The sequence below is a fragment of the Anolis carolinensis genome, chromosome 4 (genome assembly GCF_035594765.1).
Source record: "Anolis carolinensis isolate JA03-04 chromosome 4, rAnoCar3.1.pri, whole genome shotgun sequence".
Lineage (NCBI taxonomy): Eukaryota > Metazoa > Chordata > Lepidosauria > Squamata > Dactyloidae > Anolis > Anolis carolinensis.
The window spans coordinates 241,272,130-241,289,187 of NC_085844.1; the positions used below are offsets into that span (position 1 = coordinate 241,272,130).

At 41.1% G+C, this 17,058-nt stretch overlaps 1 protein-coding gene across 3 annotated transcripts in view; it reads right to left on the reverse strand.

Annotated features, from left to right (window-relative positions):
• The window catches only part of gata5 (GATA binding protein 5), a 69,009-nt gene that overhangs the window by 29,453 nt on the left and 22,498 nt on the right, over positions 1–17,058 (reverse strand). Inside the window, exons 1-2 of one of the 3 annotated variants that reach the window (XM_008110165.3) lie at positions 16,424–16,682; positions 8,231–8,916 (exon numbers count right to left, since the gene is read on the reverse strand). In XM_008110165.3, coding sequence (XP_008108372.1) covers positions 8,231–8,765 — 535 coding nt within the window. In that variant the 5' untranslated portion in view covers positions 8,766–8,916; positions 16,424–16,682. Of the gene's footprint in view, positions 1–8,230; positions 8,917–16,133; positions 16,283–16,423; positions 16,683–17,058 lie in introns of those variants that run through there. The other 2 variants (XM_008110166.3, XM_008110167.3) reach the window with 2 other exon arrangements.

Genomic DNA, 17,058 nt, shown 5'->3' on the forward strand with positions numbered 1-17,058 from the left:
TTCAAGTTGGCCAATGGCAACATTCACACTTTTCTTAGGCTGACAAGAGTTCTTTCTCCCACCCTGAACATTCCACAGATATAAACCCCGCTTTCCTAGTTTCCAACACCTCGCCACCTTGAGGATGCCTGCCATAGATGTGGGCGAAACGTCAGGGCAGAATACTTCTGGATCATGGCCATACAACCCGGGAAATTCACAGCAACCCAGTGATTCCGGACATGAAAGCCTTCGAGAACACATGCCAAACAAGAGTGCTAGTGCTTCACCAAACCACAACTCCCGTGAATCTATAGTATTTACTCCTAACACTTAAAGTGGTGTCAAACTGCATTAATTCTACAGTGTAGTTGCCCCTGGGTGTCTTCCGATGACAGATTCCCGCAGTTGGGCAAAGGTGAAAAAAGCAAGGAAGTAATTCGGAGTCCAGAAGTCTGTTCCGTTCCCAGCTCCTTTATCCCAATAAATTACTTTTAAAGGCGGAGCGGCGATAAATCTGAATGGAAAGACCCGCCGGCGTCCCATTGAAGCTGAAACAACGCGGATATTGTCGAGAAAAGAGAAGGAAAGAGGGTCGGGAAAACTCCGAAGTGGGGCCGCCGCTCAGTTTAAACTACCCTTGTTACTCCAGAAAGGGTTTTACTCTGCTTCTTTCATCCATGTACCTACATTATGCGGCAATGGTTCACTGACACAGCTTTGGTAAGAAGCAAGAAACACTTTGGATAGAGAGAAGCAGGCCAGCAACAACTTTCACTTTCTCATTTTGGAAGAGAGAAAAAGTCGGGAACGAGGTCTCCCAAGAAAGCTACAAACAAATGCTTCTGTGAGCCGGTGGAGACACAATGAGGCTCAAATCCTTATTTGAAAGGCTGCTAATTCCTTCAAGTGAAAACAAAACATCACAGAAGGCTTGAAAGTCCTTACTTTCTTAACGTTGGTGGTATCCTGGTTTAAATCAAGCATGGGCAAAGCTGGGCCCTCCAGGTGTTTTGGACTTCAACTCCCACAATTCCTAACAGCCAGGGAGTTGAACTTCAAAACACCTGGAAGGCCAAAGTTTTCCCATGCCTGATTTGAACGCTAGATTATAATGTATTTATTTACTTTATTTCTACCCTGCTCTATCTCACCCTATTGAGGCAATATTCAATGCCACAGATTATACAAGGATCAACACTACATACCACAAATTAACCAATTAAAACAGATAGATATATAAATACAATTAAAAACAATTAAAATCCTGTAGTACATAACACCAATCAGTTCTTAAGAGATAGCTTTATGGAAACCCACTGGGTGACTTTGTGACAAGTCACACTCTCTCTGCCTTAAAGGATGGCATCCAGAAACCTCTTCTGAACAAAGCTTGCCAAGAAAACTCTTGAGATGTGACTCCCAACTACTATAGAAACATCCCACAAATGTATTCTAAATACCCTGTATTAGGTATACTTTAATCTTATAAGAAACCATTATTATACAGTATTATGAAAATCCTGAAAATCTAAACACTGGAGCAGAATAATATATTTATTATTTATTTACTGTATTTATTTATTTATTTATTTATTTATTACATGCATTTATACCCCGCCCTTCTCCCCAGGGGACTCAGAGCGGCTTACATTCTGCAGTATTTATATACTGCTTTTCTCACCTCTCACAGCAGTTTACAGCATAATGTCTGCATTCAATGTCAAACATACATCTACAACCAAATTATTTATCTAAAACAGTAAACATATAAATTAAATTCAAGAAGCCCCTTAAACATGATATATACAACAACCTGTAGACATTAATATAAGAATTAAAACATTTAATATAAATAATTAAAATCACACGATCCAAATTGTAGACCAGGCCCTTCCAAATGTCAATTGCACATATTTCTTATTTATTTTATGCACTGCATTACTATACTGATCAAAAGCTTGGTCCAACAACCATTTCTAACATTGCAGTAACTCATCAAAACAGCTGAGTATTTAGAAATAACAGTTTAAGCATCTAAAAAGAGAGGGAGAGTGAGAGGATTAAGGGAATGTGAACACAGCAAATTGATTTTTTGTAGGTATGAACTATTTTCAGTGGTTCAATGGTAGAAATTTGGGGACTGCAAGATTTCATTAGGGACAGAATTTTTCCTTAGGGATACAATGCCTTCATTTTGCAATTCTTATATCTACACCCTTGGAAATTGGTTCCAAATAAGCCTGTGATGAAAAATATCCAGGACTGACCTCCTCTGCTGTTGGCTTGAGTCTATGCACTGCTGTTCTAGTTCAAAGAAAAATACTTATAATACTAAAAGAATTCTTGCTACTATAGTCAAAATAAAGATCTTTCAGAAATGGGACTTCTGTTTTGACATTTTTCTCTAAGAGGCAGATAGCTTCCACTTCACTGAAGTTTTTAAAACTGTCCTGTCCAAAGAATGCAAAGTTGTTCTATTTTTAACTGAAATGCTGAAATCTTTACTTCTTTTTTAAAGAGTGGCATCCATCTATTTTTCAGCTTTCACTTGGTTTTTATGCATGTTTGACAGGTGACACCTAATGAAACTTCTTTAGTAGAGTCCAAAAAGCACATTACAAGGCTGCCACTCTCCCCAAAATTTCCCAGGATTTCATTGGCAGAAGACAAAAATTGCCTTTCAGTCTGATTTGCAGCCAGGGTAAGTAGACTTAGTGCTGTCTGGGTGTTGTTGTTGTGTACCTTGAAGTAATTTCTGACCTAAGGAGAGCCTTTCACGAAGTTTTCTTGGCAAGATTTCTTCAGAGTGGGTTTTCCATTGCCTTCTTGAGGCTGAGAGAATGTGACTGGCCACAAAGGCCAGTGGGTTCCATGAGTGAGGATCTGAACCCTGCTCTCCAGAGTCATAGTCCAACACTTATAGCCCAACAACATGAGATGTCTCAGTTATGTCCCTCAATCTTTCAAATATTTTGAAACTCTGAAGTAGAATCAATTTGAATTGGAAGTGGTCAGCTAAGGATTTCAAACATCATATTACATCTCATAATAGTCACCATAGCATAATAGTCGAACCCCCATTTTCAGGGTGGCAGAAACAGTAAAATATATCTCTCTCACATAACACTTGCACAAACAGGATTTGACTGTGTGCAAGCAACTGTGCTGAGGCTTCATCTGCCCGCACACCTGTCCCCTCAGGACTATGGAGTTTGTGGATGCGCCCTCAAAGAAATGTATTACAAGGTGAAAAAAGCCACTCAAAGGGGGCTCTTCACCATGTAATAGTCACCATCACATAATAGTCACCCTCCTTTTTGCAAAAAAGTGGGGGAAAGCGACTATTATTTGGTGAAATTCAGTAACTTACCTTTTGCGGCAGGTTAAGTATGACATTAAGGGTTAACCCTATTCCAATTAAATACCAAAAACCATGTTGGGTGACATTTAAAATGTAATTATTATAGACCCACACTGTGTTTTTTGATGATCATGAAAAGAGGGAGACTGTCAGCCTAACATCTATTGGTTCAGTTGAGTAGGCTAAGCAAACTGAAACAGGAAATTAAACCTGATTGAACTTTCCCATATATGTTTGCTTGAGAACAGAGATCTCTTGGAGGGGACCATCTCTGCAGATACATCTACACTGTGGAATTAATGCACTTTGACTGCCATGGCTCAATGCCTTGGAATCATGTGAGTTAGAGTGTGGGTGACTCCCCAAACTACACACATCCCATGATTCAATAGCATGGAGCCATGACAGTCAAAGTGGTTTCAAACTTCATTAATTCTACAGTGTATACATACACTTTTAATCCTACCACTGGGGCAATAAAGGGTTGTAGGGCACAGGGAAAGACGGACTCTGCTTTGGCATCTTGGTTATAGGATACCCTCCACTTTGCAGTCTAATTGGCACCAACATTATTATTCATTGGTAACTGTTTTTGTCTCCTTTTAGGTGGTAAAGAATTTAATATATATTTTAGGTCTTTTAAAAATGCTATTTATTGTCCTAAACAGGTTCTACCTGAGATTTTCAAATATAGGACAGAAGATAGAGATTTAGTAAACAAACTGTTGAATGCTTCCAAGTCATTTCTGTTTATGGTGGCCCTACCACAGGGTTTTGTTGGGAAGATAGAGCTAAGACTTTGCCTTGCGCAGAGGTTGAGAGAGTACAACTTGCTCAAAGTCACCCAGTGGGTTTCCATGGGAGGGTAGTGATATGAATCCTGCTATCCAGTGCTGTGGCTCCCAAATAAATAATACAACAATAAATGATGCATTATTTATTTGAGAGCCAGTATAGTGGTTTGCAACAATAATAATGCATCATTGAGGATGGCTCTGCAGTAGTTCCTTTCATACCAGGGGCAGTTTTGCTTCTTATCTTGGATGAGAAACAGCCATTTTGTTTGTGGAGAATGCACCATAGCATCATTGATTATTCAATCTGTCAATAGCAAGACCAAAGTCTCAATGTAAACTGGAATTTAGATCTTGGCCTCATTAAGATTCACTCTGGCTTAAGGCTATTAAAACCAGTAAAAGGGAAACATGTTTTTGATTAATGGTTATTATGAGTCTTTGCTGCCTTCTCAGTTCAAATCTCAAAGTCAAACTCCAAGTCACCCTTAAGTTACAAGTCCATGATCTGCCTGCAATTTAATACTCTGCTTCCTAGTAAATGTGAAAGAACTGGTTGCCTTCAATCAGGTACAACTTGAAGCAACATTTGCCAAAGATAATTGAATACTAGAGGTGAGTCAGCTTAAGTCAGTGGTCAAGATTTTCCTTCAAAGGGTCACAAACTCACTGAGTTAGAAGTCCATGAATTGCTATGCTTCAGCTTCCTTTTTAATGCCACCATTTATGTGCCATGCTCAACACACAGCACTGATGGACTGTTATCCATCCAGGCTGTGGCGCAGCTGGCTAGTAACCAGCTGCTATAAATCACTACTGACCGAGAGGTCATGAGTTCGAAGCCCGGGTCGGGTTAAGCCTCCGACCATTAATAGCCCCGGCTTGCTGTTGACCTATGCAGCCCCGAAAGACAGTTGCACCTGTCAATTAGGGAAATTTAGGGACGCTTTATGCGGGAGGCTAATTTACAACACCATAAAACTGCCAGCAAAACACGAGGAAAGGAATGAGGAAGTACAGCCACTACTGGACGGTGAAGCAACAGCTCCCCCTGTGGCCGAAATCGTGAAGCTGGAAAAATGTTAAAAATGCCTCTGAGTCTGTCTAATGTATGTGGTTTGTCTGTTGGCATTGAATGTTTGCCATATATGTGTTCATTGTAATCCACCCTGAGTCCCCTTCGGGGTGAGAAGGGCGGAATATAAATACTGTAAATAAATAAATAAATAATAAATTATCCAATAAAGGGGAATTTGGATGAGTGGACTGAAAGGGTCACAGCTGTGTTAAAAACTGCTGCAACAAAGACGCCAAAGTTTTGCTAGTTTTATTTTTCATTCTTTGGATCGTATGTCATGTATTTATGTTTATCATTTGTATTATTTTAAATTGTTGCATGGTTCTGTTTATTATATGTATTGTATTGTTTTTATCATGTTGTAAACCGCCCTGAGTCCCCTGAGGAGATAGGGCGGTATATAAATAAAGTTGTATTTTTTATAATTTATTTATTTAAAGAACAGAAATGTGGGCACATGCTAAGCAAAGTTTTTCTATGTTCAGTAGCCTGGTAAAGTCAGGTTCTCTCAACCTCACAGAAAGCCATGGCAAAACTCTTCTGAACAGTTTCTGCCAAAAAAATAAATAAAGTTGAGCTGGTTTAATACACTCCAATATTTGGTATATTGCATCACAGGTATCAGCATCTCGCTGCACTCACTGCACTAGGGAGTCGTGGTGGTGCAATGAGTTAAAACCCTTGTGCCAGCTGGACTGCTGATCTGAAGGTTGCCAGTTCGAATCCGTGAAAAGGAGCGAGCTCCCATCTGTCAGCTCTAGCTTGTGGGGACATGAGAGAAGCAGGATGGTAACACATCCAGGCATCCCCTGGGCAACATCTCTGTAGACAGCCAATTCTCTCACGCCAGAAGCAACTTGCAGTATGTTCTCAAGTCAGTTCTGACAGGATAAAAAAATTGCACTCATATCTTCTTCATGGGAGAAGGACATACAGAGATCAGAGTTGAATATATATATACACACATACACACACACACACACATGAAGTAGAGTCTCACTTATCCAAGCTAAACGGGCCGGCAGAAGCTTGGATAAGTGAATATGTTGGATAATAAGGAGGACTTAAGGAAAAGCCTATTAAACATCAAATTAGGTTATGATTTTACAAATTAAGCACCAAAACATCATATTATACAACAAATTTGACATAAAAAGTAGTTCAATACGCAGTAATATTATGTTGTAATTACTGTATTTATGAATTTAGCACCAAAATATAATGATATATTGAAAACATTGACTACAAAAATGGCTTGGATAATCCAGAAGCTTGGATAAATGAGACTCTACTGTGTATATAAATAAACTACTCTTCTCTTAATCCCTTAGTCAGTTTGGGGGAATAGTAGCCCACAACAATAGCTTTCCTCTGGAGAAGATGCCACAATGTTATTTCCAGGAATTGTGCTTGTATTTTTTTATTTTTTATTTTTTAAAAAAGCAATCTGTTCTTCCTTCATTGGCAGGACTAAATGGCTCTAGGTATTCATTTTAGTTCTATGGTTCTGAAAAGATACTTTCTTTCCTGCTGGCAGGTTCTTCAGAAACAACTGGCTCTTAGAGAGTCTGAATGGCAGATTCCCCATAGCTACCCTGGCTATCAAAGATGGAGTAGACTTCTTTTCCATAAACAGCACCAGTGAGTCCAAAGACCTTTGAGACTCTTGCTTCATAGAGAACTCTGTACACAGATGGACTATTTCCAGCATAACTTGAAGAAAAGTATGAAAAACTGGATGATACCGGTTTCAGCATCTTTAAACCAGACAGATTTATAACCCTGGTACTTTCCAGCTATAGTTCTCCAATTGTCTTAATGGTTAGAGATTATGCGAGCTATCATCCAGTTCATCTTGATGAGTGACTGTTTTTGACTGTATGGATTTTAAGATTCATGGTGGGTTTGCAGAATTCATGTCTATAGTTTGAGGCTTTCATTTGTGATTAACTAAGACTGGAAGTAGAAGGTAACTCCCCACTGGTGTCTCAAAATAAGGAACAAAAAGGACCTTCTCAGTAGGCACACCTTAACATTTTTCTCTCAAAGGAAAAAAGACCAGCTCCATTCCTACTGAGCTTCCAATAGGCAACTAAAACCATATCATTCTGTATAGTCTCGGGATTAAAAACAGTTTTAAAATTTTTTGTTCAATCTTTTTTTGCATTCAAAAATACCTTGTTTTGCATTCAAAATACCTTGTTATTCATCCCAGTGTTGGGGGATATAACAGAGATTAATACTATAACTCAGCAGAGGGCATATCCTGAGGATTACAAGGCCATTGTGAACACTATATCATTGGGGCTGGCAGCAATTGAAAGTGCTATTTCTGGAAACCATACGTCATTTCTCAGTGCTTTTAGAAACTATTTTTGGCTGTTGCAGGTTGGAGGTTCATGGAAAAAGCACTTACATGCAATACCATGCCCTCTAGGTAAAGGTAAAGGTTTTCCCCTGACGTTAAGTCCAACTCTGGGGGTTAGTGCTCATCTCCATTTCTAAGCTGAAGAGCCGGCGTTGTCCGTAGACACATCCAAGGTCATGTGGCCAGCATGACTGCATGGAGCGCCGTTACCTTCCCGCCAGAGCGATAACTATTGATCTACTCACATTGGCATGTTTTCGAACTGCTAGGTTGGCAGGAGCTGGGGCTAACAGCAGGTGCTCATTCTGCTCCCAGGATTTGAACCTGGGACCTTTCGGTCTGCAAGTTCAGCAGCTCAGCGCTTTAACACACTGCGCCACCACCATGCCCTCTAGGTACCATTTTTGTGTTAGTGCTAGAAGGTGTAGGACAATGGGGCTACATGTGGGTCCTCAATCAAACACAGCTCATGAGCCACATGATTTGCACTTGTGCTATAAAAAAGTGAATAAAGTTCAACAGAAACAAGCAACAAGACCTCCATACTGCCACTTTCAGCACTACAAAGTACCCATTGTCTAGTTTGATTCAGTCTTAGAAAAATCACACAGAACTAGAATGGCATCTCTTGGCAATGGACTACATACCGAAAGTAGGTCTCCTGCCTGGCAAGGCTCCTTGTCGAGACTGGAGGCTATGCAAGACACTGCTATCAAAATGCCCAGCAGTCCAAGATGGTGGCATCTCCGCAGGGCTGACATATGCACCAGGATATGGACTGGAGTAGGATCCATTGACTGAGCGCACCAGAGTGTTGCCATACTGGTCCCGTCCACCAGCACCTAGCAAAAGGGAACTCTGGTAGCCTCCATCCCGTCCAGCACCACTACCGCCAGGAGGACTGTGGGAATAGGAGAACCCCGATGCTGGGTGAGGGCTGCTGGCATTGAAGTGTGAGGCTTCTGCCCCGGCCGCCTGTGCCCATCCGGGGTGGCCACTCAGAGGGTGGCCCTGGTGGGTGGCTTCACAACTCTGCAGGTAAGGCAGGCTCTGGAGCATGGAGGGCACCCGGCTGGTGGGCACATAGACCGCTGGGCTTGTAGGCGAATGCAGGAAATTGCTGGACTCATGGGAGTATGCCGACTGGCCAGGGTTGGGAGCAAGAGCTAAGCTCTGGTACATTTTATATCCTTTGGAAGAAGGGCCAGAAGGACGAAGGAACAGTCACTGGAGAACAATCAGGACAGGCCAGAAATCTTGATGGCCAGACCTGGGACATGAAGAGCTTGTTTAATCCTTTTGAGTTGTTGCAATTGTGGCAGCTCTCAAGCACCTGAAAGCAGAGAGAGGAATAACTTAAGAGAGATATTCATTTCTGGATTCATCTTCCCTATTCTTTACATCTATATCCTAAACCTTGAAGGTCATTTAGAATGCCAACAAAATGAGAAACAAAGATAATCATAGAATAGTAGAGTTGGAAGAGACCTCATGGGCCATCCAGTCCAACCCCCTACCAAAAAGCAGGAAATCGCATTCAAAGCACCCCCGACAGATGGCCATCCAGCCTCTGCTTAAAAGCCTCCAAAGAAGGAGCCTCCACAACATTAGGCATGCTAGCTAGCATGGATATACTGTCTTGTGTGTTGGGTTAAAACTCTAGAGACCATGGTTCGAACCTATGGAAACTCACTGGGTGACCTTGGGCTAGTGACACACTTTCCGCCTCAGAGGAAAGGGAAGGCAAGGAATACTCAGAGATGGTTTTTCCAGTTCCTTCTTCTGAAATATAGCCTACAGTATCTTGATTTGTTGATTCAAGTGTTAACAAGGTCTGAGCCTCACACACTGCTTAGATTCCAAAATAAAACATGACCTAGTACTAATTTCTCCAAAGTGTATCAAAACTTCACTATAGCCACCAGGGCACTTTGTCTAAACTCACAGAATGTTACAAACCAAGGAATTTGAAGTATATAGTTCACTACATGTTCAATCCGAAGTTGAAGCTCCACTGAACACATTTGGTAGAATGCCAGAAAACTGGTGGGTATAAAACAGATAGTTCACAGAAGGTGCAGTCAATTGGGGGTCATTCACAGCTACAAACAGGCTGCATTGGCCTCTGACACTGAGCAATAAGGGATTAGCTATGTTTATGTAGGGTATCTATGTCCATCATAAAATATTAGAAGCCATGAGTGCTCAATGGACATCAAAGCTCATGTTCAAAAGCAATTGCCCTTAGGAATAAGAGTTACTGGGGATGAACAAGGGAGGCCCCTTTGAATACTGTAGGCAACTATTTGGATACAGAATGGATTTTTGCTCTGATCCACCAAGGCCATTACAGTTGCTCTCTGGTTAGTGCAGACAGACAATAATCTTGCAATTCAAAAGTGAGTGCATTTTAAGTTTAACTGGAGCTCCTAAATAGATTTTGTCCCCAGACTCTAAATGGATTATTAAAAGGGGAACAATGGTACTGGCATTCATTGGTAGTAAATAGAGCACTTTAAGATCAGGCCTTGTGACCATTCCGCAGTAAATGAGAAACTTCATAGGTAGCATATTTTGTTCATAGAATTGAACTAAACTGAAGAGCCACCCTGCTTGCAAGATAAGGACTGGCATCTTATCAGTTATTCTCAGCTAGAGTAGACTTATTCAATCAATTGTTGAATGGTGAGTCAACAGGTAGGTAATTCCCATTGATTAAGTTTTTTTGGGCCGTTACTTAAAAGATAAATAGGGACAGTTGAACATTGTGTATCAAAATAGGAAGTCCTTTAGATGATCCAGTTCAAAATTCAATCAGGATGAAGAGCTAGCTATAACTAATCAAATCAAAAATATATTCTTAGTAGTGTTGTGATCTAATCATCTCCATAGACAAAAGTTCTTCATCCCCCTTTAAAGGGGTTTGTTTCAGAATAAACCAAGGTAGAATCTTAGATTTGAAATGGATAATTATTGTTGGGTAGTGGGTGTAAATGGCATTAAAATATGGTGAATTCTTTCTGCAAAACAACTGAAAACAAAAGTTTAAAAGAGTCATCTCCCATTCAGTCCTTGAAACTGGTTTTTGGAAACAACCTTTGCAAATATGCCATTATTTAACTCTCTCCGTTGGTCACCCTCTCTTTCAATATCTTTACATAGTACAAAGCCTTGAACACAATCAAATTACATGGTTTTCATAGCAACATATTGACTTTTAATTACAGCCCTGACTCATCTTGAAAGCTAAGGTGCTGGATGGGGGATTCTGAAAGCTGCAGTCCAAAAAGAACATTCTCCAAGCTAGAAGAATAGCCTATGAATCCCTGGTGTGGACTTCCATATATTAAAATTGAAGACATACAATAAATACTAAGAGCCAATAAAGGCTTATTGGAGTATACTAAGAGCCAGTGGTGTGGGTTCTGAGAGACCAAGATTCAAATTCCCATTCACACATAGTGACTTCTATGAGTGACCTTGGAGAAGTCATGCTCTCTCTGCCTTGGAGAGAGGCAATGGTAGACCTCTTCTGATAGTGTTGACCTTCCACAGCCTTAAGGTAAAGGTATCACAGGGTTTTCTTAGCCAGAAGAGGTCTCCCCTGATCTTCCTTTGAGGCTGAGAGAGAGTGCCTTGCCCAAGGTCACCCAGTGGGTTTCATGCCTGAGTGGGTTTCACACCCTGATCTCCAGAGTCTTCTGTTAATGCTCAAAGCACTACGCCCTGCTTACTCCCAACATGAACCACACACCACTTCATCACACCAGAGTTTGGATCCACTTTAAATCCAGGTTTGGGAGGGGCCATTAAACACCTCAGCCAGACAGGGGCCTTACCAAACTACAACCCCAGAATTCCGCAGGAGACGGAAACCGGATTTAAAGTGGATAAATGCTCAAGTGTGATGAGGTTGACAGATATGTCCAAAGAGTAATAACTACCTCCTGAAAAGAGGCAACATTCACAAAACAGAGGCTGACCAAATCAACCACAAAACCCCATTCCAACCACACATGAAGACCATAATTGAAAGGGAGGTTTTGGTGAATCCATCCTGTGTAAGATGATTCTGGTTCATTGGTTTTGTGGGCGCATCTACACTTTACTTTATGTAGTTTAACAACACTTTAAGTGCTATGGCTCCATACTTCGGATCAACAACGCCAATGATTCCATAGCATCGAGATAGGGCAGTTAAAGCAGAGTCAAACATGCCTTAATTCGACAGTTTATTATCTTATTTATTTAGTTTATTTATATCCCGCCTCCATCTCCCCCAAAGGGGACTGGGGCGGCTCACAGAAACATCAAATAAAAACAACAGTATACAGTACATCAATGGACAAAAACATGCACCAGTTATAAAATCTGAACATTAGCCTATGATATAAAACATGCTTAATAAAACATAGAATTAAAACCAGCGAGGTTACAGTAATAGATAAGCTAAAGTGCACCTTATAAGTTATGAATTCAAGATAATAGATAAAGTGCAACAAATTCATCTGGAGTCAGTTAGGAATGTGGGAATCCGAGTAATATTTTGAAGGTTTGTGCTGACTTTGCAAAACATATAAACATTTATATAATTATTTGTGCGTATATGTGTGAATCATGTCTACATACAGGGCATTTTACATTGTAGAGTGAAGACAGTTTGGCACCGCTTGAACTGCCACAGTTCAACGTTATGTTATATCCTGGGCTTTGTAGTTTGGTGAGGCCCAGCCTGCTTTGGCAGAGAAGGCTACAGGCTTTGTAAAACTGCAGCTCCCGGGATTCCTTAGCCTTGAGCCTTGGTTGTTAAAGTATTCTCAAACTGCCTTCCTTTTGCGGTTTAGATGCCCCCTTGGCACGCTGTTCCCAAAGCCGTGTCTCTCCCGACACGCCTTTGACTCGAAATGAAGCTTTATTTAAATGTACTCGCAGCTTTTCCTGTGGCCACGGTCCCAATTCGTGCAGCTCCCCAAAGGTTTCATCTGAAGTTAAGGAGAGTTTTTCACCCTCCTTTGGAGAAGAAATCAAAAAACGCGTCGATGTTTCTTTTTAATTCCTTGCAGAAAACTTCCCAACTTAACCTGTCTGGACACGCTTCTTTGGGGAAAATAACACTCAACCTCCTTGCAAAAATAGTATTTTGAGAGGAAACCCCTTTTAATTGCGTGGAATTGCCTTCCGGAGAAAGACGCACAAGGTTTTCTCGGGTGTTAGGTTACTCTTGCAAATAGGGCAAACGTTTTTCACTGGCATCACTGGCTCCTTCCACACAGCTGAATAAAATCCCACATTATTTGCTTTGAACTAGAATATTTGGCAGTGTGGACTCAGATAACTAAGGGCCCTTTTGCACAGCCCTATATCCCAGAATATCAAGGCAGAAAATCCCACATTATCTGAGTGTGGACTCAGATAACCCAGTTCAAAGCAGATATTGTAAGATTTTCTGCCTTGATATTTTGAGTTATATGGCTGTGTAGTAGGGCCCACAGATGTCACTAGCAGTTTGTACGGAAAACCCATCAAAACCTTAAAAAGGGACCATTAGAGGCGGTAGAATCCCAGTTTAGATTGGGATGGTTTGTATTCCGAAGGTTTTGCTTTTGGGATCCAGGTGCAAAAGGAGATGTAAGAAAACCTCCAGAGGTGCATTACACTGTAGAATTAATGCGGTTTGGGCACAGATTTAACAGCCACGGCTCAATACTATGGAACCATGAGAATTGTAGTTTTACAATCTTCTCTGCCAAAGAGTGCTGGTGCTTCACCAAACTACAAATCCCAGGAGTCCATGGTTTTGCATGTGTGTTTGTCTGAGGGGTGTGTGACTCGCCCAGTGGGCTTCCACAGCCGAGCAGGGAAACAAACCCTGGAGTGAATCTGCACTGTCAAATTAATGCAGCTTGACACTACTTTAACTGCCATGGCTCGGTGCTATGGATTCTTGGAATGTGTAGTTTGATAAGGCACTCGGATTCTTTAAGAGACGAGAGTAAATTCCATGTGAAACCAAAACACCCAGGATTCCATGGTTTTGAGCTTTGACAGTTAAAGTGGCGTCAAACTGCATTAATTGTACAGTAAAGATGTCCCGCACATCGAGTAATATTTTTCCTGAGGAGATGGTGGGAAACGTTTTTCCCAACCCAATTAATAATAATAATAATAATAATAATAATAATAATAATAATAATAATAACACATTGATACACATTGACAACACATTGATACACTATTATTATTATTATTATTATTATTATTATTATTATTATTATTATTATTATTATTATTATTGTGTATCAATGTGTTGTCGAAGGTTTCATGGCCGGGATCACAGGGTCGTTGTATGTTTTCCGGGCTGTATGGCCATGTTCTAGAAGTATTCTCTCCTGACGTTTCGCCCGCATCTATGGCAGGCATCCTCACAACCTCTGAGGATGCCTGCCATAGATGTGGGCGAAACGTCAGGAGAGAATACTTCTGGAACATGGCCATACAGCCCGGAAAACATACAACAATCTTGTGTATCAATTATATTATTATTATTATTATTATTATTATATAAATACATTGTAAGGATTTTGTTTGTTACCCGCCTCTCCTTGTGGGTAGAAGTCAATATTAGAAACATATTACAGTAACAATATTAATAAAACGTCAATTGAAAAGTAATAAATTAAAACTGACTTTCTGCGACTTTCCCAGATAAAATAGTCCAAACTTCATCAAATATGATTTTTTCCCCTCTTCTAATCCATTTTCTTTCATTCCCTAAGAGATCTAAATCATTTAGAAAATACACTTAGAAATAGTTATTTAACGGGAGAGAAGTTTCCAAAGGAACACAACACATTGGGAACGATTTCCAGCGTTTTATTGCGATGCTAGAAATCGAGGGAATTAAGGAAAATTTTATTAGCGTGAAGGAAGTAATTGGGTTGCTGTGAGTTTTCCGGTCTGTATGGTCATGTTCCAAAAGCATGGAAGTTTCGGCCACATCTAGGGAAGGCATCCTCACAGGCTGTGAGGCATGTTGGAAACTAGGCAAGTGGGGTTTATATATCTGTGGAAGGTTCGGGTGGGAAAAAGAACTTTTGTCTGTTGGAGTCAAGTGTAAATATTGCAATTAATCGCCTTGATTGGCATTGAAATGCCTTGCACTTTCAAGGTCTGGCTGATTCCTGCCTGGGGGAATGCTGAACCATTCTCACAAGGACCATGTCAGACTGCACAGAGAAGCCACTGAAATCCACAAGCACGTGGACAATTTCAACCGAAAGGAGGAAACCAAGAAAATGAACAAAATCTAGCTACCAGTATTTTAACAATTAACATCAGGGGAGTAAATAAAGAACAACATTCAGAAGATAGGGGGATTCTAAACGGGAAACAATCAGGGAAAGCTAACACCTCCCAACAAAGGATTCATCCAGGCAGGAAACAGCCAGGCTTTGAAGCTGCAAGGCTGTTCAATGCTAATCAAGGTGATTAATTGCAACATTCACTCTTGCCTCCAACAGACAAGAGTTCTTTCTCCCACCCTGAACATTATTCCACAGATATATAAACTCCACTTGCCTAGTTTCCAATATATTTCATAATCTCTGAGGATGCCTGCCATAGATGTGGGTGAAACATCAGGAGAGAATGCTTCTGGAACATGGCCATACAGCCCGGAAAACTCACAGCAACCCAGTGATTCCGGTCAGAACACAATAAGGATTTTGTCACCCGCCTCTCCTCGCGGGTAGAAGTAAAGGTCCATAAAAGTACACATTTTAGATCATCTCCAGCGGGCAACGGTCCGAATCTTTCCTGGGCAGTATTTTTTATGAAATCAATGAAATTTCAATTTAATAATAATCCATTAAAACTGACCTTAAGTGACTTTCCCAGACAAAATTGTCCAAACCTCCCCAAATAGGAATTCTCCTCTCCAAATCCATTTTTCTTTAATTCCCTAAGAGATCTCAACCATTTAGAAAATACATTTAGAAATAGTTATTTAACGAGAGAGAAGTTTCTCAAGGAACACAACAAACTGGGAACGATTTCCAGAGTTTTATTGCGATGCTAGAAATCGAGGGAATTAAGGAAAATTGCACTGGAGTGAAGGAAGTACAGTAGAGTCTCACTTATCCAAGGTTCTGGATTATCCAAGCCATTTTTGTAGTCAATGTTTTCAATATATCATGATATTTTGGTGCTAAATTTGTAAATACAGTAATTACAACATAACATGACTGCGTATTGAACTACTTTTTCTGTCAAATTTGTTGTATAACATGATGGTTTGGTGCTTAATTTGTAAAATCATAACCTAATTTGATGTTTAATAGGCTTTTCCTTAATCCCTCCTTATTATCCAAGATATTCGCTTATCCAAGCTTCTGCCGGCCGTTTAGCTTGGATAAGTGAGGCTCTACTGTAATTGTTATGGGGAGAAAATGCCCTGATTTCGCTCCCAAAGGGAAGGAGAGGAAAAGAGAAAGAGAAACCTAATCTAGTTCTGGCCAAGGGAGAGGGGGAAAAAAACACATACATACATACATCCTTTATCTGAAAAGATTGCGGAGGGCTTTCTTCCTGCGAAAAGGAAGGTGGGGAAGGATTTAATCTGCTCCCCCGTAAATCACAGAAACGGGTTATCAAGAGTTGGGTTTGCAACGTTAATAGAGAGAGAGAGGGAGATAGGGAGAGAGATCCCCCTTCCCAGCTTCTCCAAGCGAAGGATATTATTATCTCGTGAGATAAGGCCAGCTGGGGAAGAGATAAGGGGGAGATGCAGAGAGAGAGAGGGCTTTGGGGGCTGGAGGAGGAGGAGGAAGGAAGGCACTTACGCGGTTGCAACAGGCGAGGAGGTCCCGTCCGCATGGCGGGGAAAGGCGGGTCGAAGCCCGGAGGAGGAGGAGGATGGTCTCTCTCTCTTTCTCTCTCTCTCTGTATCTCTGTGGGCTGGCAGATTCCCCAAAAGAGTTAAGGAAGGAAGGAGGGAGGGAGACAAGAGTGGCGCGGCTCTTATCTGCGATCCCCTGATAGCGGCGCCTTCCAGAGCTCCTCTCGCGGCTAATCTCGGCCTTGGAGTGATCCCCTTCGGCGGCGGCTCGGCCCCTTTACGGACCCAGCTGGGGACTGGCCACGTGACCAAGGCTTCTCTCTCACACACATACACACACACACACACAGCAATAGGGTGGAGAAGGAGGAGGGGAAGGTGAGAAGGGAATCTCTCAGCTCCAAGAGTCTCCAAAAGCGTTACATTATTGTTGTTGTTATTATTATTTACATAAACGTGACTTCTTGGGGTGGGTCTATACCAGATATGTACAGATGTCTACCTACCTATCTATGAAAAGTCAACTGGTGTAATACGGAAACAGAGGTTTTTAAGAAAAAATAATTTACATATAAAGCCAGCAAAGACTGTTCCATCTTGTCTCCTTTGCATCACCTATAGGCCCCTCCCACCAGTAAC